A 22,257-nucleotide genomic window follows, 5' to 3' on the forward strand; every position below is an offset into this window, starting at 1 on the left:
TTAAAAAGTTAAAATTTATAATATAGTTAATTTTTTTATTAATATATAAACTTTTTTTTATAATTTTAGTTATTTTATTATATGTGTATGGGATAATTAAAAAAATAGATACAAAATTACATGTGATTAATTCATAACAGATTTTATGAAAGCACATGACGTAATTGCAGATATTTTATGAAAGCACATGACGTAATTGCAGATAGTGGCTTTTCCTCTTGTTTCACTTATTTCTCTACACTTGATAGAAGAAGCCTGCATCTTCCACATCCAAACAGTGGTGCACTTTCATTTGAGTCTGCCTTCCCCACCCCAAACATTTCCTTTACTTTAGCAGACTGCCGACCTTTTTCACGTGGGTAGGGTCGTGTTGAGGTTCTTTTCCTCTATCTCTTCTCTGTCTCAACTTTTTGGCTTCTTTCAACTGTATTCAACACCACCTAAACGTTTTTTCATGGCTCATGTTCTAAGGCAAATATTTTATTATATTATTAATAAAATAAATAAAAATAATATAATGAAAATAAATATAATTATTTATAAAATTTTAATTACCTTAAATATACATAAAAATTCCTCATATTTTATTATTCAATATTTTTAGAAATAAAAATAAATTTGTATTTATATTTCGCACTTTTAAAAAAATAAAAAATTCTCTCAAAACATTCTATCACGTTAAATCCCTTCTAACCAGCAAAATCTAAACAGTCTTTCTTCATATTCTTAAATTCTCAAACATTCACTATCACAAATGTTAGAAAAATACATTCCATTTTCTACCGAAACACATCTTTTTCCTTTCCCATCAAAACACATTATGTGAGAAATGTTAAGGTAAGGGAACTTTCGTGGATGTCTCAGCATAGCTCAACTTTGAATAGGAAAAGATTTCTTTAACACGAGAAAAAGTAAAATCACAAAGACCCACCTGACGCAGTGATATTAAATGACCCAAGGCTGTTTATAAAAAGGTCCTAACTTGATCCTCATGCATACCCTTGTCTCACTCTTTAATCTCTCCTTCTTTTAGCTGTCGTCAAAATCAGGTTTCAACTTCTTCATGGCTGATGGTGCTTTTGGAATGAGAGGTAATGAACTGATTTTTAACATAGGCAATATCCAAATATGTAACATGGCAATAGAAACTAACCCTGTTGATGGCCTTGTTGCCTTCATCTTCTTTGTACTTCTCGCTTTCCTCCAACTCAGATATCCAGAAAATTCCACCCCATTTCACCTTCATCCAAACACCATTTGGCTTTCCATTCTTAGCTTTCTTCTTTATTGCTTCTTCACCTTCTCTGGTAACCTCAACTTTGGTATCAGAGTTAATCACTTTCAAACCCTCAAGCGTGTCTTCGCTTCACTCTCATTGCTTTGCATGCTGGTGCTGTTGCTACCCGAAACTTGGGAACGCTTCGGTTTCCTTATTTACATTTTATGGTTCATCACTCATGTGCTCTCCTTTATCAAAACCCACTTCATGGAAACAAGGGTGCAACGTCGAAATATGAGGAGGGTGGTGCGTCCACGGTTACCAATCACTTCAATGGATTTTAATTAACTGCTTCATCACTGGGTCTTGCTTTGTTTGAGTGTTGGAAGAGTGTGCTGTTACTCCTTTTTTATGTGTCTGGCATAGGGATATTAATTTACATCAAATTTTACTATCAAAGCACAAGACAGAAGGAGAATTATCCCTCACTTCTATAAGTTTGTCATCCAAATTTACACTGTCAATATATATCAATTATATAAGGCGTAATTAAGTTTTTGTTGCTAGAGGGAATATTTTAAGTTTTTATCTCTGGTAAAATGTTTTATGTTTTGGACGATACTTCTATATTCAAACATAAGGGATGCAATGACAAGAAGATTGTGAATAGTAAAAATATAGAAACACTTTCATTTCTTTAGGTATGGATCTTACAACAAAGAAATAATAAATAAACTTAAAAGAATGAATTGGTTAAGGTTCAACAAAGTATAGCCTATTCATCCAACTGTCTACTATAACTATTGAGAGACTAATGAACTAAAAACAACAATATAGATGATTAAACAAATTAAGCAAATTGTCCTTCTAGACCGTCTATCGAGAATTTTAATAACTTTAAAATTAAGAAGTATTAACTAAAATACGTTGCTTAAAGTTATTAAAAAAATATAACCCAAACATTAAAAGAAAAATGTGACACATTATTTTTTATTGAAAAAGAATATACACTATATTGAATTAAATTAGAAATAAACTAAAAAAATTATTGGTATTTAAAATATTTTTTTATTTATAAAAAATTATAAAATAATTTTTAAATTAGTATTTAAACATTAATTACCAATAGTTACTGATATTTTAAATTTTTTAATTAATTTCTAAAAGACTAATTGAACTAATATAAATTAAAAAATATTAATAATAAAGTCTGATAGATAATCTAAATACCAATTTAGAAACTATTTTATAAATTTTTATTAATAATAAAAATTATTTTAGATATTGAAAAGTTTTTTACTTTTAAAATAATATATAATTTAATTAATATAATAATTAATTATTTTTATTTTTAAATTTAGTTAAAATTTAATATTTTTTTATAGTAATAATAAAAAAATAAAAAAAAACTGTTGCATTTAAGTAATGGTTACGAAGGCATACTCCACTGTTGCAAGTCAAGACCAACTATGACCTAAATTTAAAGCTACATTTTTTAACTTTAAAAAGTACTTTTTAATTATTGTCCTAAAATTAGGATGGACAAAAAATCTAAATATAATAAAACTGTTCTATTTTTACATTGATTTAATCTATTTAATATCCATTTGTTTAAACTTAATTTTTATATTGATCCACATTTTATCAATTTTCTGGATTAGATATCCATTTTAGTTAAATGGATTTTAGAATTTAGAAAATCCAGATTTTCAATCTGTATTTTATTCCTCTGCACCGTATGACCTTCAGTAACTCTTTCATGTGCATATACTTCTTCATTCTTCTTCCTTTTTTATTTATACTTTATTATCTTCTTTTTTTAATTTTTAGAATAATTTATTTCTATTATTGTTATTTTCTTTTGTTAAAACTAAAGTTCTTTCTATAAAAAAAACTTAAAGATCACAAAATCATATATTAAAATTTTAAAAAAAAATTGTTTGGATTTTTTACTCTTTTTTTTTCACAGAAATTTATTTTATTTTATTTTCTTCACTTAAATATTGCATTGATTTTCAGTTGTCTCCATGCATATACACTTGAGAGGGATTATATACAAACAGTAATATACCAAAAAAATTTATCAAAAAATATATTTACATTTAAAGGATATTCTATACAGTAAAATAGAAATTCAATGGTTGATTTTTATACTCATTACTTTAACAATAAAATTAAAAAAAAATCACCAATTTTATGTCTAGTTTGTAATTGTATACAATTACTTTTTCTGTATTACTGCAACTGTAATGTTAATTTTTAGTATTATTAAATTATAATTTTATTATATTTTCTTAATATTTATATGATATTAATTTATTTACATATTATTATATTAATATTATAGTAAGTTTTTACAAAATATAGATTTAATTTAAAAATCCAATTTAATTTATTTTTTTATAAAAATATGGATTTAGATTTAAAATCAAATATTTGGATTTGGATTGGATATGAATTAGATTTTACAAAATCCAATCCATGAGTGCAGTTTTTGTATTTGTAAGCTTTTTAAAGTTTGAGAATTTTATATTCAAACATCTATTCATGTTCTGAGGAGAAGTGAGGAGAAGGAAAGATATTATTAAAGTTTGACAATTTTATATTCAAACATTTATTCATGTTTTGAGGAGAAGGAAGAATTACTAAAACAATAGTTATAATTTTTTATATTATTAAATTATAATTTTATGATATTTTTTTATATTTATATAATATTAATTTTTTTGCATAATTTTATATTAATATTGTAATTTTTTTTTAAATATAAATTTAAAATTCAGTTAATTGTTTTTATAAAAATATGGATTTAGATTTGATTTGAATTGGATTTAGATTTATAAAAATCCAAATTGATTTATAGAAAAATATGGATTTGAATTTAAAATCCAATCCAAATATTTAAATTTGGATTATGTAAAAATCCAAATTAGTTTTATAAAAAAATCCATTTCAAATATTTGAATTTGGATTTCTCAAAATTCAAACCACCCTTACCTAAAATAATAAATGATGTAATAATTTGACTTAATTGCCTTGTAGTTTGTATATTCTTTTACTTTAGCTCTCTCTAAATTTTGTTCAGGAATTAAACCAAAAACTGTTAATATGTTATTGTTCCAATGATTTTAACATGTGGTGAACGAGTATATATCACCACTGTAGCACAGACTGATACGAATATTCTATGTAGCAAAAACATTAATATGAATATTTATACGAGATATGTATAATTTTTAAAATAATAGAGCACGGAGACAAAAATCTATATATTATATAATTATTAATTATATAAATTAATAATTAAGATTTATATACACCAATTATGTTTCAGTTTTTTTTAGTAGAAAGATGATTTTATGCTGTTTCAAAATAATTTGTTCTTTTTTTTTAATTAGGTTAGACTTGTGCTAGAATTGTCATAAATTTAACAAATATTCTAGAGTGTCAGTGTCTGATAAATGTGTTTGGCACATACACATCATTTAAGAGAAGTGTTCGAACTTCATAAATATCACATTGTTATTGTCAAGAGAAATTATCATGTAAAAGCTAAAATTATAAAACATAATTTTCTTGAGCAAATATATATTTAGAGTATTAATCATGCTCTCAAATTATTCCTAAGTTTCAAGATAATAATAATTATTACTAAGTTTCATGGTCAGATAAACTCACATACATGACTTCTTCCCTAATAATTCTCTGCGAAGAATCTTTTGCGGATAACCGGTAAAAGGAATGCGCCCCATACAACCCTGACGTAGCAGGGATTAGTAATGTGGCAAAAGAGCATATTTGTCTTTTAATATCATTAATAAAAATTTAAAATTATTGGTAAGTTATCTGAGGAGTGTTTGTAACGTAATTCATGAGGAGAGTGGAAATGGGGATAAAAATTAGAATATTTGTTTTATACAAAATTTTATAATATTTTCCATTTACTCGTGTTAAAGAGGAAAAAATAATCAATTTACTTCATCAAAAGCAATAACTTATTTATCGAATTCGGTAATAGAAAATCATACTTTTCAAAGATTTTTATGATCATGAAAGTTTCTCCAATATTTTTATATATAATTGTATAAAGTTTATAAGTAAGAAAATATTCACATTATATACGCATATACACGCCATATTTTTTTTAATTTCTTTTGATGTTTTTTTAAGTATATACTTTTATTCTTTAATCAACAAAATATAACTTTTGATTTAATAAAATAAGTATTCAACAGCTTCTCTATTATCTAAAATAACTAAATAATTTCCTATTAAAATAAGTATTACATGTTTTATTTTAATATCATTTTTATAAAATCATATATATATATATGTATATATATATGTATATATATATATGTATATATATATATATATTTAATTTTATTATCGTCAAATTGTTTGAATTAAAAAAATAGATAAAAAAATTGTTTGGATGAAAAGAAAGAGTAAGAAAAGTTATATAAAAATTTATAGTAGATTTGATTAATGTAATAGAATAAAATATTTTCCTCTACAGTTGCTTGATGATCCTAATGGTTGTGTAGTTTGTTCGGTTTGTTAGAAAGCTTGTTGAGTGTGTCTCCGAACAGTTGCAGACTACTCCTGGTTGTGGGTGTGATTGTCTAAACGAGATTTCTCTCCTCATTGGTTTCTCAAGTTTTTGTTTCAACTCCTTATTTTCTTGAGAATGCGCACTTCTTCTTTATTCTTCGCTGATTCTCGATGTCTTTTTGACGCATCTCCTCCATTTGCTTTTGGAGTGTTTGAAACATGGCAATCTGCTCCTTAGTGATTCGATCTTTGTTTGTTGTATTCCTTGTTGAAACCTTTGTTTGCTGAAATTTATCTCGACCCCATGATGGGCACCAATGTACTTGTATAGACCAAGTGAACCTAGATAATATCTGGAACTGGTTGTACAATTGGTTATGTGTCGGTCGCTTCCTTACTCCTCTCGATCGGGGTTGACCTGAGAAAGATACTCTAACAATCAATCTAACAATCAAGTAAGTACTTTGTGTCAAGTAAGTACTTTGTGGTAAAAGTTTACAGTGAAAACTGGTAAAAACGTACCTTATATCTTTGCAAAGGACTTATTTATAGTGTTTAGTCATGGAACTTTCTTGTAATGGACCAAATCTATTAAATATCACTATTAATTGATTTCTATCGTGATCCCTGATTTATAGAAAGGTATATTGGTACTGAAAAATATTTTTAATAAACAATATCTTACTCTAAAACAGTATTTACTGATTTTTCAACCCCAAATTTAGTGAGACATGATTACAGGAAGTTTTCATATTTATCATTGTTGTTATTTATTGGACGTCTTTAATGTATATTAATTTGGTCAATCGATCACCAATATTGAGTGATTGTTCATCAATACCGACCCATACAAAAATAAAAAACAAAAGGTAAATAAAAAACAAAAGGTGAGATTTTATAATAACTGAATTCTCTTTGTAAAGAGATATAAAAGAAATTAAATATAAAATTGTACGAATAACTAAATATGAATAATAAAGCGAGTCATCTGAAAAAAAAAAAGTCATGTGAAACAATCAGATTGCAATGAAAATATTAAAAAAACTGGTGACAGTTAATTGAAAAGCGAAAATTAAAATGCGTCTGATAAAAAAAATTGTATGATAACGGCATAAAAGAGAAGAAAATCAATACATTACATAGAATTGTAACTACTTTAACGTCTTTCCACATCGCATATAGAATCAGTATATTTAGATACTATCATTCCGAAATTCAACGAACCAACTACGATGCATCATGCCACAATTTCATAATTTCAAATTGGGTAATATGAAGAAAAAAATACAAAACTATTACAAAATGAAGAGTTGCTTTAAGTGTATCAAGAATTAATTTGAATATTTTTTTCTATAACTCGATAAATCTATAATAATAATAATAATAATAATAAAGAAATTGATAATTATGCGTGATAAAAGGATTTACAGGTTGATCTTTGCAAAAATAATCTACATCTAAGAGGGCTTACCATCTTTACTAAAATAATTATATATTAAATAATAATACTTTTTACTTAATATGCCGAACATGTTCTTACTTGTACATATACTTCCACTATAAGTGATTATTCTCAACATCTTTATATTATTCCCTTCATCTTTATAGCACACAAGTAGAGTTGTTGGAGTTTTTACAATAAAACATGACAAATGAACACCCTCAACGGCAACCTATGCATATACTCCTGCAAATTACAAAGGGGACATTACATCGTGTTCAGTGGTTTCATGCTAGACATTTTGGAAGTTGCTGGTTTACACCGTTTTGTCTTCACTCTCTTGCTTCTGCTCCGGGCTAATCTCTTCTCCAACTCCTTCACTCTGCCAGTTAAATCTGATATTACACTTAACTGTTCATTCCCAGCCTCAACCAACTTCTTCATCCTCTTCCTTAGCTTCTCATTTTCCTCCACTAACTTCGACTCACCCTTTAACCCTTCATCATCATCAGCCACAGGTACCACTTCTAATGCAGCTGATGTTGCAAAGGGTTCAGTTTTCTCTTCACCCCAAGTTTCACCAACTATCTCTTCACCATCCTCTTGTGTCTCCTTGACTGCAATCTTTCCTTCTGGTTCCTCTTCCTTTTGTGTGTCATTTATAGCCACGAACTCCATTGGCTCGGGTGAGCTGTTGTTTACATCATTTGCTTCCAAGCACACATCTTCATTTCCTGGTTCACGATCATTGACATTTGTTGTCAAAGGTGGCGACTCAATATCAGTTCCAACTCCCTCACCTGACTGAAGCTCATCTTTGTTGAACTCAATTTTTACCCATCCATCTGATTCCCCAGAAGACTGCACCTCTTGATCTTTCAGTGGTTGCTGCTGTTGCTCTAGTTGAGTTGCTTTTGAAGTATTATCTGTGGAAGAACTTGTTTCCCCATCTTCATTACATTCCCCTGCTTGAGCTAGTAGAACCTCTTTAGGCTTAGCTTCATCATGCTTCTCAACTTCAGATTCTTCTGTTTTCTCATCAAGTAGTCCCACTGGAAGCTCCTCCATAAATATCTCAGTTTTAGTTTGTGTTTCTTCTTTAGAAATATTCATTTCATTGTCCCTTTCATCTTCATCAAGTAGTCCCACCGGAAGTTCCATCATTGCATGGTTCTCCGAATCTAGTCCATCTTGTGCAGAATCATTCACCATGGCTGGTAGACTTCCAGAACCAATATTATCGTGTTCTTCCTTCTCAATACTAGCATCATTGCTATCTTCATCAATAACTCCCACTGGCAATTCTTCCCAAACAGTCGTATCCAATTTATCAACCTCAATGGGAATGTCTTTCGCTTCTGATTTGTCTTCGGGTTCCACAGCCATTTTGTCAGTCTCGGATATATCACTTGTAGAGTTCAATGTATCAGCTGTAACGACTTGAAAAAGAGATTCTGCTCCCTCATTTGGTACAGGATCAACTGGTGACTGAGATACATTTCCATCATCACAATTGCCTTCAGATGAATCTCCTGGTATGACAACTTTTTCTTCTTCCTCCTTATGCAAATGTTCTTCATTCTGCATGTTCGTTGGAGTCACTTCAACATCTTTCTGAATATCCTGCATCTGCTGCTGAAGTTTGTTAGCCATTAAAGAATCAAGCCTTTCTTGCAAGATTGTGAGCTCTCTAGCCAAGGATTTTCTGATCTCCCTAAAACTTGGATGCAAACCCTGATATATATGTTGAACAATATGTAAGCATAACATTGAACAAGGAAATAAAACTGCGTTAATATGAAAATTGATTAATAGCTCTGACAAACCACAACCAACACTCATATGTGCAAAACAAAATATCTTTGTTCACATGCACAGTGCTTAAAATAGGTAATTAGGCATGCGAAATTTATTACCATATTCTTAAATGAAGAAATCTCGAAACTATATAGAATTAAGGGCTTGATATCCCAACCAAGATTAGCTAAACCAAAACTATATTACTGGTGCCATGAAATTTCAAGTACCATGTAATGCTTACTGTCAAAAATCAAAGAATATCAAATATTCTTTAGTGATTCTTCTTAAGCAAAATGGGGTTATCCGAGATGTACCTGTATAGTATCCAACTTCAGCAGGAGTCTCATTATGTTCTCTCCAATTGCAATTTTTTGCTTGTCATCATTTTGAAGACCAGAAGATCTCTCAAAAGCTTGAACACGATCTTGAACATTGGTCACCTCCTTTCTGACTTCATCTATTTGCTTCAGTTTCGTCAATGGTTCCCATTTTCTAACTTGATAACCGCGGTATGCAGCTTGTATCAAAACAGCAGCATCTTCATCTGACAAGATTCTTCCCTCTTTACTACCAACATCAGTTGGTGTGCTTGAGTCTTTCACTTCCCTTAATTGAGTAGTATCCACCGTATTTTCTGCTCCTTTCTCTGCCTTTCTATTTTCACTCTTGCATTCATCACCATCTGTGCTGGCATCGCTTGTCTCTTTTGGACCTTCACCGGGCATGTTTACATTTATCTGGTTCTGACATCCATATCTCCAGTCAACACCCTTGTTTTCATTCGTTTGATATTCAGATGCCTGAATGGTTTTCTCCTTTGGTTCAACTTTCTCAGTGGTCTTAGGAGCTTTCTGATGACTCAAATTTGGCTGATTCTTATCATCTGTGCCACAAACAGGAGTCTTTAATGCTTCGCCAGATGTAACTTGGGGCTCTGCTTTTGAGGAAGGTGAACTTGGGGACATCGACCTCGAACTCCCACTGCCATTTCTCTTCCTTGGTATTGGATCAACTCTCAGACAAACAGGAGGTAACTTGGATGCTTTTGGTGAAGATGCAGATTGTCTCTTCTTATCATCAGTACGGGAGTCCTTTTTTGTCACACTCTCTTCCTTTTGATCTAGAGAAACATTTTTTCCTATCTGCTTCACAGGTATGCTTCTGGCTTTAGTCACTTTCTCTGCAACATCAGAAGCATTTGTATCAGAGTGTGCAACTTCATTTGATCTGGTTCCGTTCCTACCACCTTCATCAACATTAGACTTTACTGGAACAGATTTGGTTGCACGAGGCACCTCCTCAATGATTTTTGTTGAAGAAGTGTTCTTCTCCTGGTTGTTGGTATCTCCACTCTCCAGCTTATTGTAATAAGGCAACCAGAAGACAGGAAACGGGAATTCTGACCTCTTCTGTTCGCTTTGACGTTTCTGGTCCATTTCTCCATCTTCAGATTCCCCTCCATTGTTGCCAGACTCCTGTTTCTGGTTTCTTATTCCATCATGTCCATCATGAATCATGCTTGGGGCACCCTTTATATCAAAGGGTAACCATCCATTCCATACTCTAGGCTCTTGTGCTGGCTGTGCAACAGCATTAGAACTCTCAACACTAGGAGGCTTGTTTTGTTCACAGACCTCCATCGTATTAGGATTTTTCAGCTGTTTGTTACTTGTGTACTCCTGTGGAATCAAAACAAAGGGATATGGATAGTTATTGAGCTGAATAGGAACCAAAGAATCATTGACTTTCCTTCCAACATCAGGTTCATGCTCTTCAATCTTCACACTTCTACCTTCCTTTGAGTTGCATGAATGATTAGGACAACCACAACAATGATGATCACGGGGCATATATTTGTCATACTCATATCTGGGAAGCTCCATAGTATGATGTGGTTGTGGAGAAAAAGGAACAAAATACGGTTCACTATATGCAGGACAACCTCCAGAATAGTACATTGGAGAAGGAGCGTGAGGATATGAAGGCATGTAGCTATAATTACAAGGGAAGTTGTTGTGGCCACAGCAGAAATGTGGGGGAATAGGGTGCCCATAATTGCCTGCACAGGGCCAACGTTGGTCATAAGAAAGGTGTGGTTTGGATGGATCAACCTTCATTTGAGGAGGAAAAGCCTCAATGCCAGGATGATAATACTGAGGGAATGGCATTTGGTTTCTCTGGTATGGGTATGAGTCCATACTTCTGATTGGCATCATGTTTCGTGAAGCTACCAGGCAGAAGAGAGATTTTTATGGGGTAAGTGTCTGACCTTGGTAACTCTATAGCGCAACCTCTGCATTTCACAATCAAGTGCAGGATTAGTATCATGTTTCAGTACAAGTACTAGAGGGAAAAGTAAGGAGAATAAATGTCAACAAAGAACCAGAAAAATCACAAATGAATAACGTTCATAGTAACAAAGAAATAAAGGACCAATAATGAATGAAAGAACACAAATTTTTAGCAAATTAGATGAGAAAAACACCTGAACAGAAGAAGTTGCAAATAAGAGTAGTCATTTATCTATCTAGAAAACCTATATAAACCTTCTCAGTACTATAACTACATGGCATAACACCAAGAGCACAAAACCTTTTTCTCTGAATCAAACCATGCCAAACAGGAACAAATTAAGAAACTTCTAAATACAAACAAAATATGGGAGCTCGATCGAACTTCCAGACATAAATTGCCTTCAATTTTCTCCTTCATGTTTCTCAGTATTACGATCAAAAACCAGCATTACAAAACTCAGTTGCTTCACAGTCATGTCATACTATGCTTTCCTAATATTCAAAAAATATTCCTCATATCAACAGAGGAAACTGCCATATTTCTGCAATTTTTTTCATTTTTCTTTAATGTGACCCCTATATATAATTCTGAAAAACAGTTATACGTTCTCTAAGTCTCATTTAGTATTAGAAGTGTCTCAATGTATCATTTTCCAATTCTGAATTAAAGGCAATAGTAGAAATTAAGTTGTATAATTATAGAATTTGCTAGAAGTTAACAGAAAAAACAACTTTTGATTGGATCATCAACTAAAATTTACCCACAAAGTTCCTACACCCACATGAAAAATAGTAAGAACATGTTGAAAGTCATGATAACTTAGAGAAGAGGAGAGGAATGACTTACACTAAATTTCAGGGAAAACAAAACAAGAAAAGAGACAATAAAGTTGCAGCCAAACGGTTCCTCGCGATCCAAGTGAGAGATATCGGTACAAATTCTAGCCACCAACCCTGAAGCGGAAACTGATTTTGGTGTTCTGAGTGCGTGTGTTGAGATGTAGCAGATTACTGTTGTTGTATTGTTACCGTGAGAATGTTAATTGATGGGAATGTGCAAGAGAACGTGTTGCTCTTATATAGGACACTTGTGTCGGAGAATAGAAATGTTTAGACTCAAAAATCTTTGTCTTCCAGATGTTTCGCGCGTTGTCTACTGCTAACTACACTCTTCTCTAGATTTTTCGTAACGGTTAAAGTATGGCCCACATATTCTAGCCACGTGGAAATGCAATTATTAGCTGCCACGCCTCTATATCAGAACCTTCGGGGACTTTTTGCGTCAAACTGGTATAATAATATTTTAAATTAACAAATAAATATAATATAATTAAAATTTTATTAAGTTATTAAATAGATGTTTTTTCTATACTCAGTGTCAAACTATCAATCTCTTTCCAATAATATATTATCTATTTTTTTATAAAAAATAAATATTTACATATTGAGAAGTTGTATTGCCCAACGGCCCAAATAATATATAAATATATATATTCTTTTATTTGCGATATCATGAAATATTAAGTTTGTTTGGTAGGTAAGAAATTTGGTGGAATGTGATGAAAATAAGTTGAAGTGTTTGGAAAAGGAAATAAAGTGGAAATAATTTTAAAATATTTGGTTACATTATATTATGTCTTACTTATTTACACTTTCTCATCAATTAAACATCTTTAACTTTTCTTTAATTTATCGTCTATTTTTACAAAATTTCTTATTTTCCTCTTCCGTTTATCATCTATATTTCTCATTTTTATTTCTCACACATCTACACTCATATCTATATTTATCTTTAATTAAACATCTTTAACTTTTTTTTTTAATTTATCATCTATTTTCACAATTCATTTTGATTTTCCTCCTCCATTTGTTTTTTTCTATTCTTGAAAAGGGCCTAGATGCAAGCCCAATAGGAGAGTTGGACTTAAGTGTTACACCATTTGGACTCTAATACATGCTGGGCTGCTTCTTCCTGCACCTCCATACCTTCTTCTCTCACCTCCATATATTTTCGTAATTCCAAAAATGCCCCTCTTTAATATTCCGGATTACATAATCCGGAAGTCATTTTTCAAATTTGTAATTAGCTTCCAGATTATATAATCCGGAAGTCTTTTTTCATATGCATGATTACTTTCCGGATTACATAATCTGGAAGTCTTTTTTAACTTCCGGATTATGTAATCCAGAAGTCTTTTTTCAAATGCGTTTCCGGATTACATAATCCGGAAGCTATTCTATGGGGGTGGCACAAGAAGGATAAAATTGTATTTTCATGTTGGGTATGGAGGTGCCAGAAGAAGATATGGAGGTGCAGGAAGAAACAGTCTACATGCTGATCTCATGTGAAATATAAGACAATTACTTCCTGCACCATATTATTGCACCCACTCTCAATCTCAGTGTGAAACGACAAAATCTCCTTTTTTAAATATGGTTTTGGATTTTTTATATAACAAATTCTTTTTTATTGTGGAATTTTTTCCAGAATGTGATTCTGATTTTTGAATGCTGTTCTGAATTTTTATTTTTGAAACATAATAATCTCTTCAAAATCTGCTTTTCATTTCTGAAATAAATGACATTTTCAAGAATTTAGAAGTGTGTAGGGTGCAGGTTCAAAAGAGTTGGGTGTAGAAAGAATTTAGTAAAATATAAACAACAAAAAGAAACTTAATTGCAGTACATGCAAACTATTTATGTTAATTTCCAATTAAAAATAAAGTTTGACTTAGATAATATATATTTAGACATTTAGTGAATTTCTCTTTAAACATATCACTGGAGTGAAACTTTAAATTTGATTGGAAAATTGCACTCTACATATTGTATTTAAGTTTTATATTACTATTATTATTATATAGTAAAGGTTATTGTGCCTAACATAAACAGTTAACAATGGCATAGGTGAAGTTTGAAAAAAAAAATGTACTTGACCTATTGTTGAGCCACTGAATTATGGAAAGGTCTTGATTTGGAGTCATTTTCTCAGAACTTATTTCTATCAAACTGTGAGTGTTTGTAGCAGGGTGTTCATAGCAAGATTTATAACACCAATTGTAGCTGTCACAAACTGAAGGCCCAATTAAATATTTCATAGCCCATAGCCATAATCTTAGACTAGGCAAGAATTCGAGGTTCCTCTGCCTCAAACCTTGCTCCAAAATAATAACCATTTTAAAAATAAATATTTTTGGACACTTCAACCCAAATGAAGAATAGAAGAGAGAAAATATTTATATATAGTAAATAAACGGTAACATCACATTATGTTAATATTAACCAAAGTTATTAAAAAAATGCATGGAAAACAACCTGTTAACCCTGTTTGCTTTCATGGATTACTGTATAAGGAAGAAGGTGGGTAATTGGAGATGTCAAATTATTGTATGAATAAATTAATGTTTGTTAAATCTACAATTGAGATATAAAGAGATGAATTTACAGTTTCAAATTATAGGAAAATACACTGCTCAATAAAAAAGTTGATTAATTCCGAACATAGAGCTGCTTTATTAATTATAAATTAGGTTAGTTTCACTTTTTTAAGAAAAAAAAATTGTTGAATAAAAAATTAATCATGATGAAGATAATTTATAAAGGTTAAATATGTTTTTAGTCTTATATTATAATATAATTTTTTTTAGTTTTAGATATTTATAGTATTGATTGATATTTATATATTTTATATGTAAAATGGTGGTTAATTTTTTTTAAAATTTTAATTTTTTTAAAAAATTGTTGTTATTTTGTTTAAAGACTAATGGAGATGAAATAAAATCTTAAATTAAAATAAAAATAAAAAAAAAACATTTTAATCATTTTTATATTGTTAATATCTAAAATTTAGATAAAAATTAATTTATCAAAACAAAAATAACATATTTAATATTTTTTGTAATAATTACATTAACTATTATATACCACATATAAGAAGTTACACATTCTTATAATTACATACTATACTATACATCATGTATAATAAACTACACGCGCCAACTTATAATTAATTACGAAAGTAAAAACTTACCTTAAATTATTTATTTTTTGTTTTAAAGGTAATTGATTATATTCTTACCAAGATCAGTATTATTTTAGTCAGAACAATAATTTCTATACACTATATTTTTTATTTTAATCTTTGAAAAAGTAATGACACTACAGTGATTACATAAATTATATGTTTAATTTATCTTTCACTTTTTCAAATAAATAACAGTTACTCCTAACTTTTACTATTATTTTTTCTTACCTCTCAATTCTCTTTCTTTTTATTTAAACAATTCCATTTTCTTTTTTTTCTTTTTGAAGGAAACATGTGAGAAGGCATGGCTGGAATACCAGAGAACATGCATGGTGTGGTTGATGGGAACCCAAACATACCCATTTGGACTTCAACAAATATCACAAATACCAAAACTACCCAATGTGAAAATACTTTTATCTCACCTTCATACATAATGTTTTTAGATTCGAAATTTTTTTTTGGATTTAAGATAAACATAAGTCCAGAAGCTAATCACCTAAAAAAAACATTCAAATTAGATAATTTAAAAGTTAATCTCAATTCAAAAAAAAAATTAAATTATATAATTCAAAATCTAATCAAGAAAAAAACTTTCAGTAATCAAAAATTAATTTTATGTATAAAAAATTTCTAAATTATATAATCTAAAAGTTAATCACAAAATACTTCTGAAATACATTATTAAAAACTAATTATAAAAAACTTTGAAATTCTATAATCTAAAATATTAAAGAAAAATATTTTTAAAATAAAAAATTTATTAAAAAAAGAATATGGAGGTGCACGAAGCAGTCCATTTACGAATACCGACACCAATTCTTTCTACTTTTACAATTCAAATTATTATTACTATTTGTAAAAAATGTATTCTGAACAAATATTAAAGAGTTTGATTTGACGCTATGGTGGTAAGATTCAACTGGAACGGTGAAATTGTATATTGAATGTGATTGAAATGATGTGAAAAATCTAAAAGCAAGGTTTTCACGAATGAGTAGATGACACGTGGGCATGCATGGTTATTTCATCTGTGACGCAAAACTGTGGGGTGTGTGTCTCAGAGAGAGACAAGGTAGCCTACGTCCCTACCCTTCGCCTTACGTTAACACCTCTTCTCCCTGTTTCACTTTTTTTATCCCTCAAATATTATAATATTTTTTATATTTTAATTATGTTTTTTATGTATAAAACTGTTGTTGTTGAGTCGAGAGTAATGTTTACTGGTTAAATAATTGAATTTTTATATTTTAGTTTGATATTTGTTTTTTATTATTATTTTAGTGTTTAGGCATTTGTTCTTTTCAAGAGTATATTTGTAAAAAAAATAAAACTGAAGTGAGTATTCAGACATAATAAATATAGTAATAATAAAAAAAAATTATTTTATTTTTGTGTCTATTTAAATAGTTTTGATGGATTATTTTATTATTGGACTGAAATTAATACATAAAATAATTAAAATAGTTTTCAGTATGGTTTAAACTCTATTAATATCATGTTACCTATTTTTACAGGTGACACTTGATCAGTATTGAATATCAAGGTGTTCTAAAAATCGTTCGGCCTGTTTTAAAAACTTTTATTTCCCATTTTCACTGGTGCTTTATATATATATAGAGATAGATATATAAAAGAGAAAATTGATTATTAATGTGTCGCTTTCATGACACATCTTTCCAACCAAAACTGAATATTTGGTGATATGGTTGGATATTTGTAGTTTATATTTTAATAGAATTAATTTGCAATCACATGAATTGGAACACCCACACATAGATATATTATTATATGAAGCTTTGAACTACATTTGATTAAATTGAATGAGATAGCAGCATGTTGTGATGAACTTGAAAAGCATGATGGTTTGTGTTGTGAGCGCCCGGTAATCATCTTATAAATCTAGTAACTAGTACAAAAATAAGAAAAGAGCGTTACTTATTTAATGCAGTTCAGCGTTTAAATGCATTCATAAAAAATGCGGTGGCATTTTTGAAATTATTTTGATTTACGAATGGCAGTTATTTTGAAAAGAGCTTCCATTTACAAATGCGGCTAAAAGTAATAGCTGCATTTGTAAATCGAAGCACTTGATTTACAAATGCGGTTATTCAAATAGCCGCATTTGTAAATTAAAAAGCTTGCTTTACAAATGCGATTTTTACGTTTAGCCGGATTTGTAAATGGTTTTTACCCTAAAAATTTTGCGCGCTCAACAGTTTCGTTCATTCTCTGTTTGCGCTCATATCTGTTCTTCGTTTTCTCTAGTTGCGAAGTTATGCATTTTCGAAGGTACGTAATTGCATTGCCCCTCATTCTCTTGTTTCCATTACCCTAACAACTGCATTGAACTCCAATCACTACAAAAAAAAGTGTATATTGTGGCGGTTATTTCCGTATAAACTGACGTTTATAACCGCCACAATATACGTTTGTGGCGGTTTCCCAAACCGCCATAGAACTGGCCGCCTCAAAGTTTAATGTGGCGGTTTTACACTACCCGCCGCAACACCCGCCACTTTAAACATAGTGTAAGTAGTGACGATTTTTATAGGTAAATAATGTCAGTTATAATTGTCGCAATTTACATCCATTGAAAAAAATTCTGACGCCATATTATACATAAGTAATGACGTTTTTAACTGACGTAATTTTAATTCTGAATAAATAAAATTTAACCACCACTTTTTATAATCTGTTTTATACAATTATAAAATTTAACCACTTTTTTATAATATTTTTTATAATCTGTTTTATACAATTATAAAATTTAACCACTATTTTTTCATAATAAAATAAAATAATGTATAAAGTTATAATCATCCATTCATTTCATTGAAAATTAAAACACACATAATAATGTTAAAGAGTTTATATGTAATTGAAAATTAAAGGACACATAATAATGTTCAAGAGTTTATACACATAATAATGTTCAAGAGTTTATATGTAATTGAAAATTAAAACAAATTAAAAGTTCATACATCCCTAATCAAGTTTAAAATTACAACGCATAATTATTTGAAATTTGGGCATGATGATATAGTTTCAAGCAATCTCATTCTTCAGTTGTAGCACTTGCGGCACTCAGGTCGACAGAAAGATCAAGAATTTGAAACAAAAGACAAAAGTGATGCTAATCAAGACAAGAAAACAAATCCAGACTTTATGACCTTTTCCTTCTTGAATATGATATTTTATTTATGCAACATTATATTTGGAGCTTAAATGTTTTTGTGCATGCAGATGCAGAATTCCAAGATCGTTTTTATCAGGTCCTCTAAAGGTATAGAAATTCTATGTTATATGAGGTAACACTATACATGCTTTTTAGGTCAAATCTACAAGTGCAGGTACCATTCTATATTCTGGTTAAAATTTAGCTTTATTTTTTAAAATGCAATACCATAAATAAGGAGTAAAAACAATGAAATCAGTGTTAAATTCCAAGCACAAGCTTTTTTGTGTAAATGAAAGATACCTTTTATCAAAAGAAAGTAAAAATTACAAGTTTAGTCAATTAGAAATAAAGATCTATCAATTTCTTGGCCTAGTCGTTTTGCTATACCAATTTTTTATTTATTTCTTATTCTCAAACCTGTAATTGTCATAGTATGCGATTAGATATGTAATGTGAATTGCATATTAAGTGAAAAGATACAAACCTTTCCAGTGATTTTACTGTACATCCCGACCACGTCTTTAACTGTGATTTCAAAGTGTGTGGTAGGATCATAACTCTGCAAGGATTTAATTTCATATTATTACAATTAAAAAAAATACAAGGAAAGAAATTCCATCTAAATGTTGAAAAAGAAGTGTAATAAGATTTCATACTTATCATGAAGGACACCAGGGAAAACCGTTGGATTCTAATTGTAAATTTACAGAACATGAGATGTTCATTACTTTATTTAAACCAAAATAACATTTGATTCTTTTTTTTTTTTTGCAACATGTCCTGACCATATTCATCAGTGATAGACTTTTGGATATTTACGAAAGTTAAATAAAACAAGCAACTTTGTAATGTGTTTGTATGACTATACTCTAGATAACCCAATCAAGTGCCGTAATGGTTTGGAAATAAGAAACAACCAAAGAAAATAAAATATGTTTGTGAGAGATTCTACTTAATACTTACAGTAGAGATGAAACAACCATCAACCTCATGATCATTGCAGGGTTCAAACCTGTCATACATGTCATAGAATTTCTCATTTACAGATCCAAGAAGGTCAATACCAGGCTTCAAATCCTCCTCAGGTTGGTCGGTCTCTGCTTCTGTTGTAACAAAAGCGATAAATTTTCCTTTGGGTGCTACATTATGAACATAAGAGTAGCAGAAGAGATACCTGCAATAACGAGGTACATGAGCAAACATAGCCAATAAAGTAGGAAAAAATAATCTTCACAGGTAAGAACTAATTTGAATTAACTTCTCATCAAGTACACCCAAACTCTTTCATATAACTTCTGAATAAGCGCCTATAAACTTAACAGAAATTTGCCTTCCAGTACTAAAAAAGTATAATAGAAGAGTTTTAAGTAAAACTCTCACGACTTAGGAGCTAATCCAAACTAGAACTACATTCTACTCACTAATTTTAAAATTTCTAAGTTGTAACTAGAAACTGAATGAACCAAACTAATGGATAATGCATTGTTAGTCGGTAGTTTTTCCCATTGGTGTAGGAAACTATATTTTTTTCTTTTGCTTTTATGATTTTTAAAATGGAATTTTGAATTGAATTTTCCATTTCATAACATATTGTGCAGTATAACAAAACAATATCTGTGAGTTACAAATACTTTGTGCTGAGTGAGAGTCATGGGTTTGTGGAATAGGATGGCTCATAATACATATTGCACGTGAAACCTTTCCAACCTTATGAACCTGTTGAATGAATTAAGTAGTGTCAGATGGAGTGGAGGAGATCACACTTTGCTGCAATTCATGTTTTCAAACTTCAGACATTCATGTAAAGTTTGTCCAGTAACTAAATAGAACACTTGAGAAAACTTAGCTCACAGTCCTTGTTATCATAGAAATCTAACCTTATCAGATAAATATGATGGATCACACACAACTTTCTTGCATTTGGCTGTTTCTCCTTTTGAAGGCACACCATTGGCTTTCCCATTTTCGTCAAATTCTACCTGTGTACAACAAGGAACTTGAGAGTACTTTTGATTATATTGGTTAAGGAGCATTTAGTATACATTCAAATAGAGGCTTATAGATACTTAAAAAGTAAGTCTAATTGATTTTTCTATTTTAATATAATGTTTGTGATTAAATACTCTCAACTTTTGTTTCCTTAACCCATATTTGAAGAGTACTGAATAGCATTTTGCTCTGTATATCGTGGATTCTTCTATTTAGCACGTCTCAGGAGTTGAGCAACACAAACTAAGGTAATGATCAAGTTACAAAAACTGAAAGAGAACAGAATAACTAGTAAGGACAAAATTAACTATTTTAAAATGACTCCCAAAAAAACTTCAAAGTTAAAATAAAAGCTCTTGATACAAATTTCACAAGTAATTATAGAGCAATTGGTTTATCATACAGAAAATAAATAAAAGAATAGACAACTAAATGTGTATATACCTATATTAAGAAAGCAAAAAGTATATCTTCTCCCATATGCGTATTGTCTCCCTAATTAAAGAAAGAAAAATGAATTCAGACCAATGCATTTACCTCTATTACTGCAGAGGATGATTTCGGCCTTCACGTTATGAAATAATTCTGCGTCGTACCTCAGTAAAATTCACTTTTGTGATGATTTTCTTTGATCAAATGAATCAGTTCTTTGAAAGGATTGTTATTACCTTGGGTGAAGGCTATTCTTCACAACTTTCTGACCATACTTCCTCCATTTGTAACCATCATCAAGCAGATCCACATCACTTCTTGTCTGGAAACAAAATCGTGGTTCTCTCAGCTTCATCCTTACTTTCACCTTGTTCTTCTCTGACCCTGAACTTCTCCACCTACCATAACATGAACACAGTAACATTTTTTTATGAGGAAAAAAAACTGAATAAATTGCTATACAAAGTTAAACGACTTTTTTTATTCTAAATCACTTCAAAGCAAGATTAATTAACCTTAAACTATACAAAGTTAAAAATAAAATTAAGAACAATCAAATCAGAGAACACTAAATGAATCGAACTCAAAAAGAATGTGAACAAACCTGAACAAATTTTTCTGCGGAGGCGCCGATGGTAGCAATTTCGGAAAATCGAAATGATTTCGTACAGCTTCGAGCGTTTAGGGTTCGTGACTATGAAGAGCGTTTGAGCGTTTAGGGTTCATGACTATGAGGAGCGTTTAGCATTTAGGGTTCATGACGGTGAAGAGCGTTTAGCGTTTAGGGTTCGGGACTGTGAAGTGTGTTTAGGGTTTCGAGTTTAGGCACAGAGGGAGAGGTTTGAGCGTGAGAGCAATTTGAGCGTGAAAGCGTTTAGGGTTTATTTTGCAAACGTTGAAAGATGTTCGTGAGGAGAGGACTTCGAACCAGATTTTCAAAAATATTTTGGTTACCAAAATCATTTTAAAAAATAATTGAAAAGAGAAGGAAAAATTGTTTTTATTTTGAAGGATAATTGTGGCAGTTGAAAATGACATATTTTGAAAGGTAATTGTGGCGGTTGAAAATGACATATTTTGAAAGATAATTGTGGCGGTTAGTCAAATGACGTATTATACTGAAATTTGTGGCGGTTATTAATAATTGACATATTAAAACCGCCACTTTTTACACGATTTTTTGTAGTGAATGACTTTCGCTTTCCATATTGCTTTCGTTTTTAATGGGTTTCGCTCTGCATTTTGAAGGTGTATTGTTCCATTGCTTCCGCCGCTGTCGCATTTCGCTCTCACCGCTCCGCCACTACTTTCGCCGCCGCACTC

The 22,257-nt window shown here is 30.4% G+C and overlaps 2 protein-coding genes across 14 annotated transcripts; both read right to left on the reverse strand.

Annotated features, from left to right (window-relative positions):
- Window positions 1-7,340: 7,340 nt before the first annotated feature.
- On the reverse strand, window positions 7,341-12,420 carry LOC137819637 (BAG family molecular chaperone regulator 6-like). The gene is made up of 3 exons (XM_068623539.1): window positions 12,156-12,420; window positions 9,329-11,307; window positions 7,341-8,948 (listed from the first exon to the last, which is right to left on the reverse strand). Exons 2-3 carry the CDS (start codon window positions 11,228-11,230, stop codon window positions 7,482-7,484), a joined length of 3,369 nt encoding a protein of 1,122 aa, XP_068479640.1. The 5' UTR covers window positions 11,231-11,307; window positions 12,156-12,420; the 3' UTR covers window positions 7,341-7,481.
- Window positions 12,421-18,226: 5,806 nt separating this feature from the next.
- LOC137819408 (guanosine nucleotide diphosphate dissociation inhibitor 2-like) lies at window positions 18,227-21,844 on the reverse strand. 13 transcript variants are annotated; one of them, XM_068623253.1, is made up of 6 exons: window positions 21,539-21,844; window positions 21,171-21,332; window positions 20,947-20,997; window positions 20,391-20,492; window positions 19,477-19,687; window positions 18,227-19,072 (listed from the first exon to the last, which is right to left on the reverse strand). In XM_068623253.1, the coding sequence occupies exons 4-6, from the start codon at window positions 20,474-20,476 to the stop codon at window positions 18,953-18,955; spliced, it is 417 nt and encodes a 138-aa protein (XP_068479354.1). In that variant the 5' UTR covers window positions 20,477-20,492; window positions 20,947-20,997; window positions 21,171-21,332; window positions 21,539-21,844; the 3' UTR covers window positions 18,227-18,952. The 13 variants fall into 13 exon arrangements, 10 of the variants coding, with proteins under 10 accessions (XP_068479354.1, XP_068479352.1, XP_068479353.1 ...); XM_068623251.1 differs by having other exon boundaries at window positions 20,391-20,771; XM_068623252.1 differs by lacking the exon at window positions 20,947-20,997 and adding an exon at window positions 21,040-21,087.
- Window positions 21,845-22,257: the final 413 nt, after the last annotated feature.

The sequence above is a fragment of the Phaseolus vulgaris genome, chromosome 10 (genome assembly GCF_000499845.2).
Source record: "Phaseolus vulgaris cultivar G19833 chromosome 10, P. vulgaris v2.0, whole genome shotgun sequence".
NCBI classification, from domain to species: domain Eukaryota; kingdom Viridiplantae; phylum Streptophyta; class Magnoliopsida; order Fabales; family Fabaceae; genus Phaseolus; species Phaseolus vulgaris.

Excerpts from the sequence above, each read along its gene's own strand:
- LOC137819637 (XM_068623539.1), bottom strand. The coding sequence starts at position 11,230 with ATGATGCCAATCAGAAGTATGGACTCATACCCATACCAGAGAAACCAA. Across the intron at positions 8,949-9,328 it reads TGAAGTTGGATACTATACAG|GGTTTGCATCCAAGTTTTAG; the intron begins GTACATCTCGGA and ends CATATATATCAG.
- LOC137819408 (XM_068623254.1), bottom strand. The coding sequence starts at position 20,476 with ATGGGAAAGCCAATGGTGTGCCTTCAAAAGGAGAAACAGCCAAATGCA. Across the intron at positions 19,688-20,390 it reads CATCATATTTATCTGATAAG|GTATCTCTTCTGCTACTCTT; the intron begins GTTAGATTTCTA and ends TCGTTATTGCAG. Across the intron at positions 19,073-19,476 it reads ATGGTTGTTTCATCTCTACT|AGTTATGATCCTACCACACA; the intron begins GTAAGTATTAAG and ends AAATCCTTGCAG.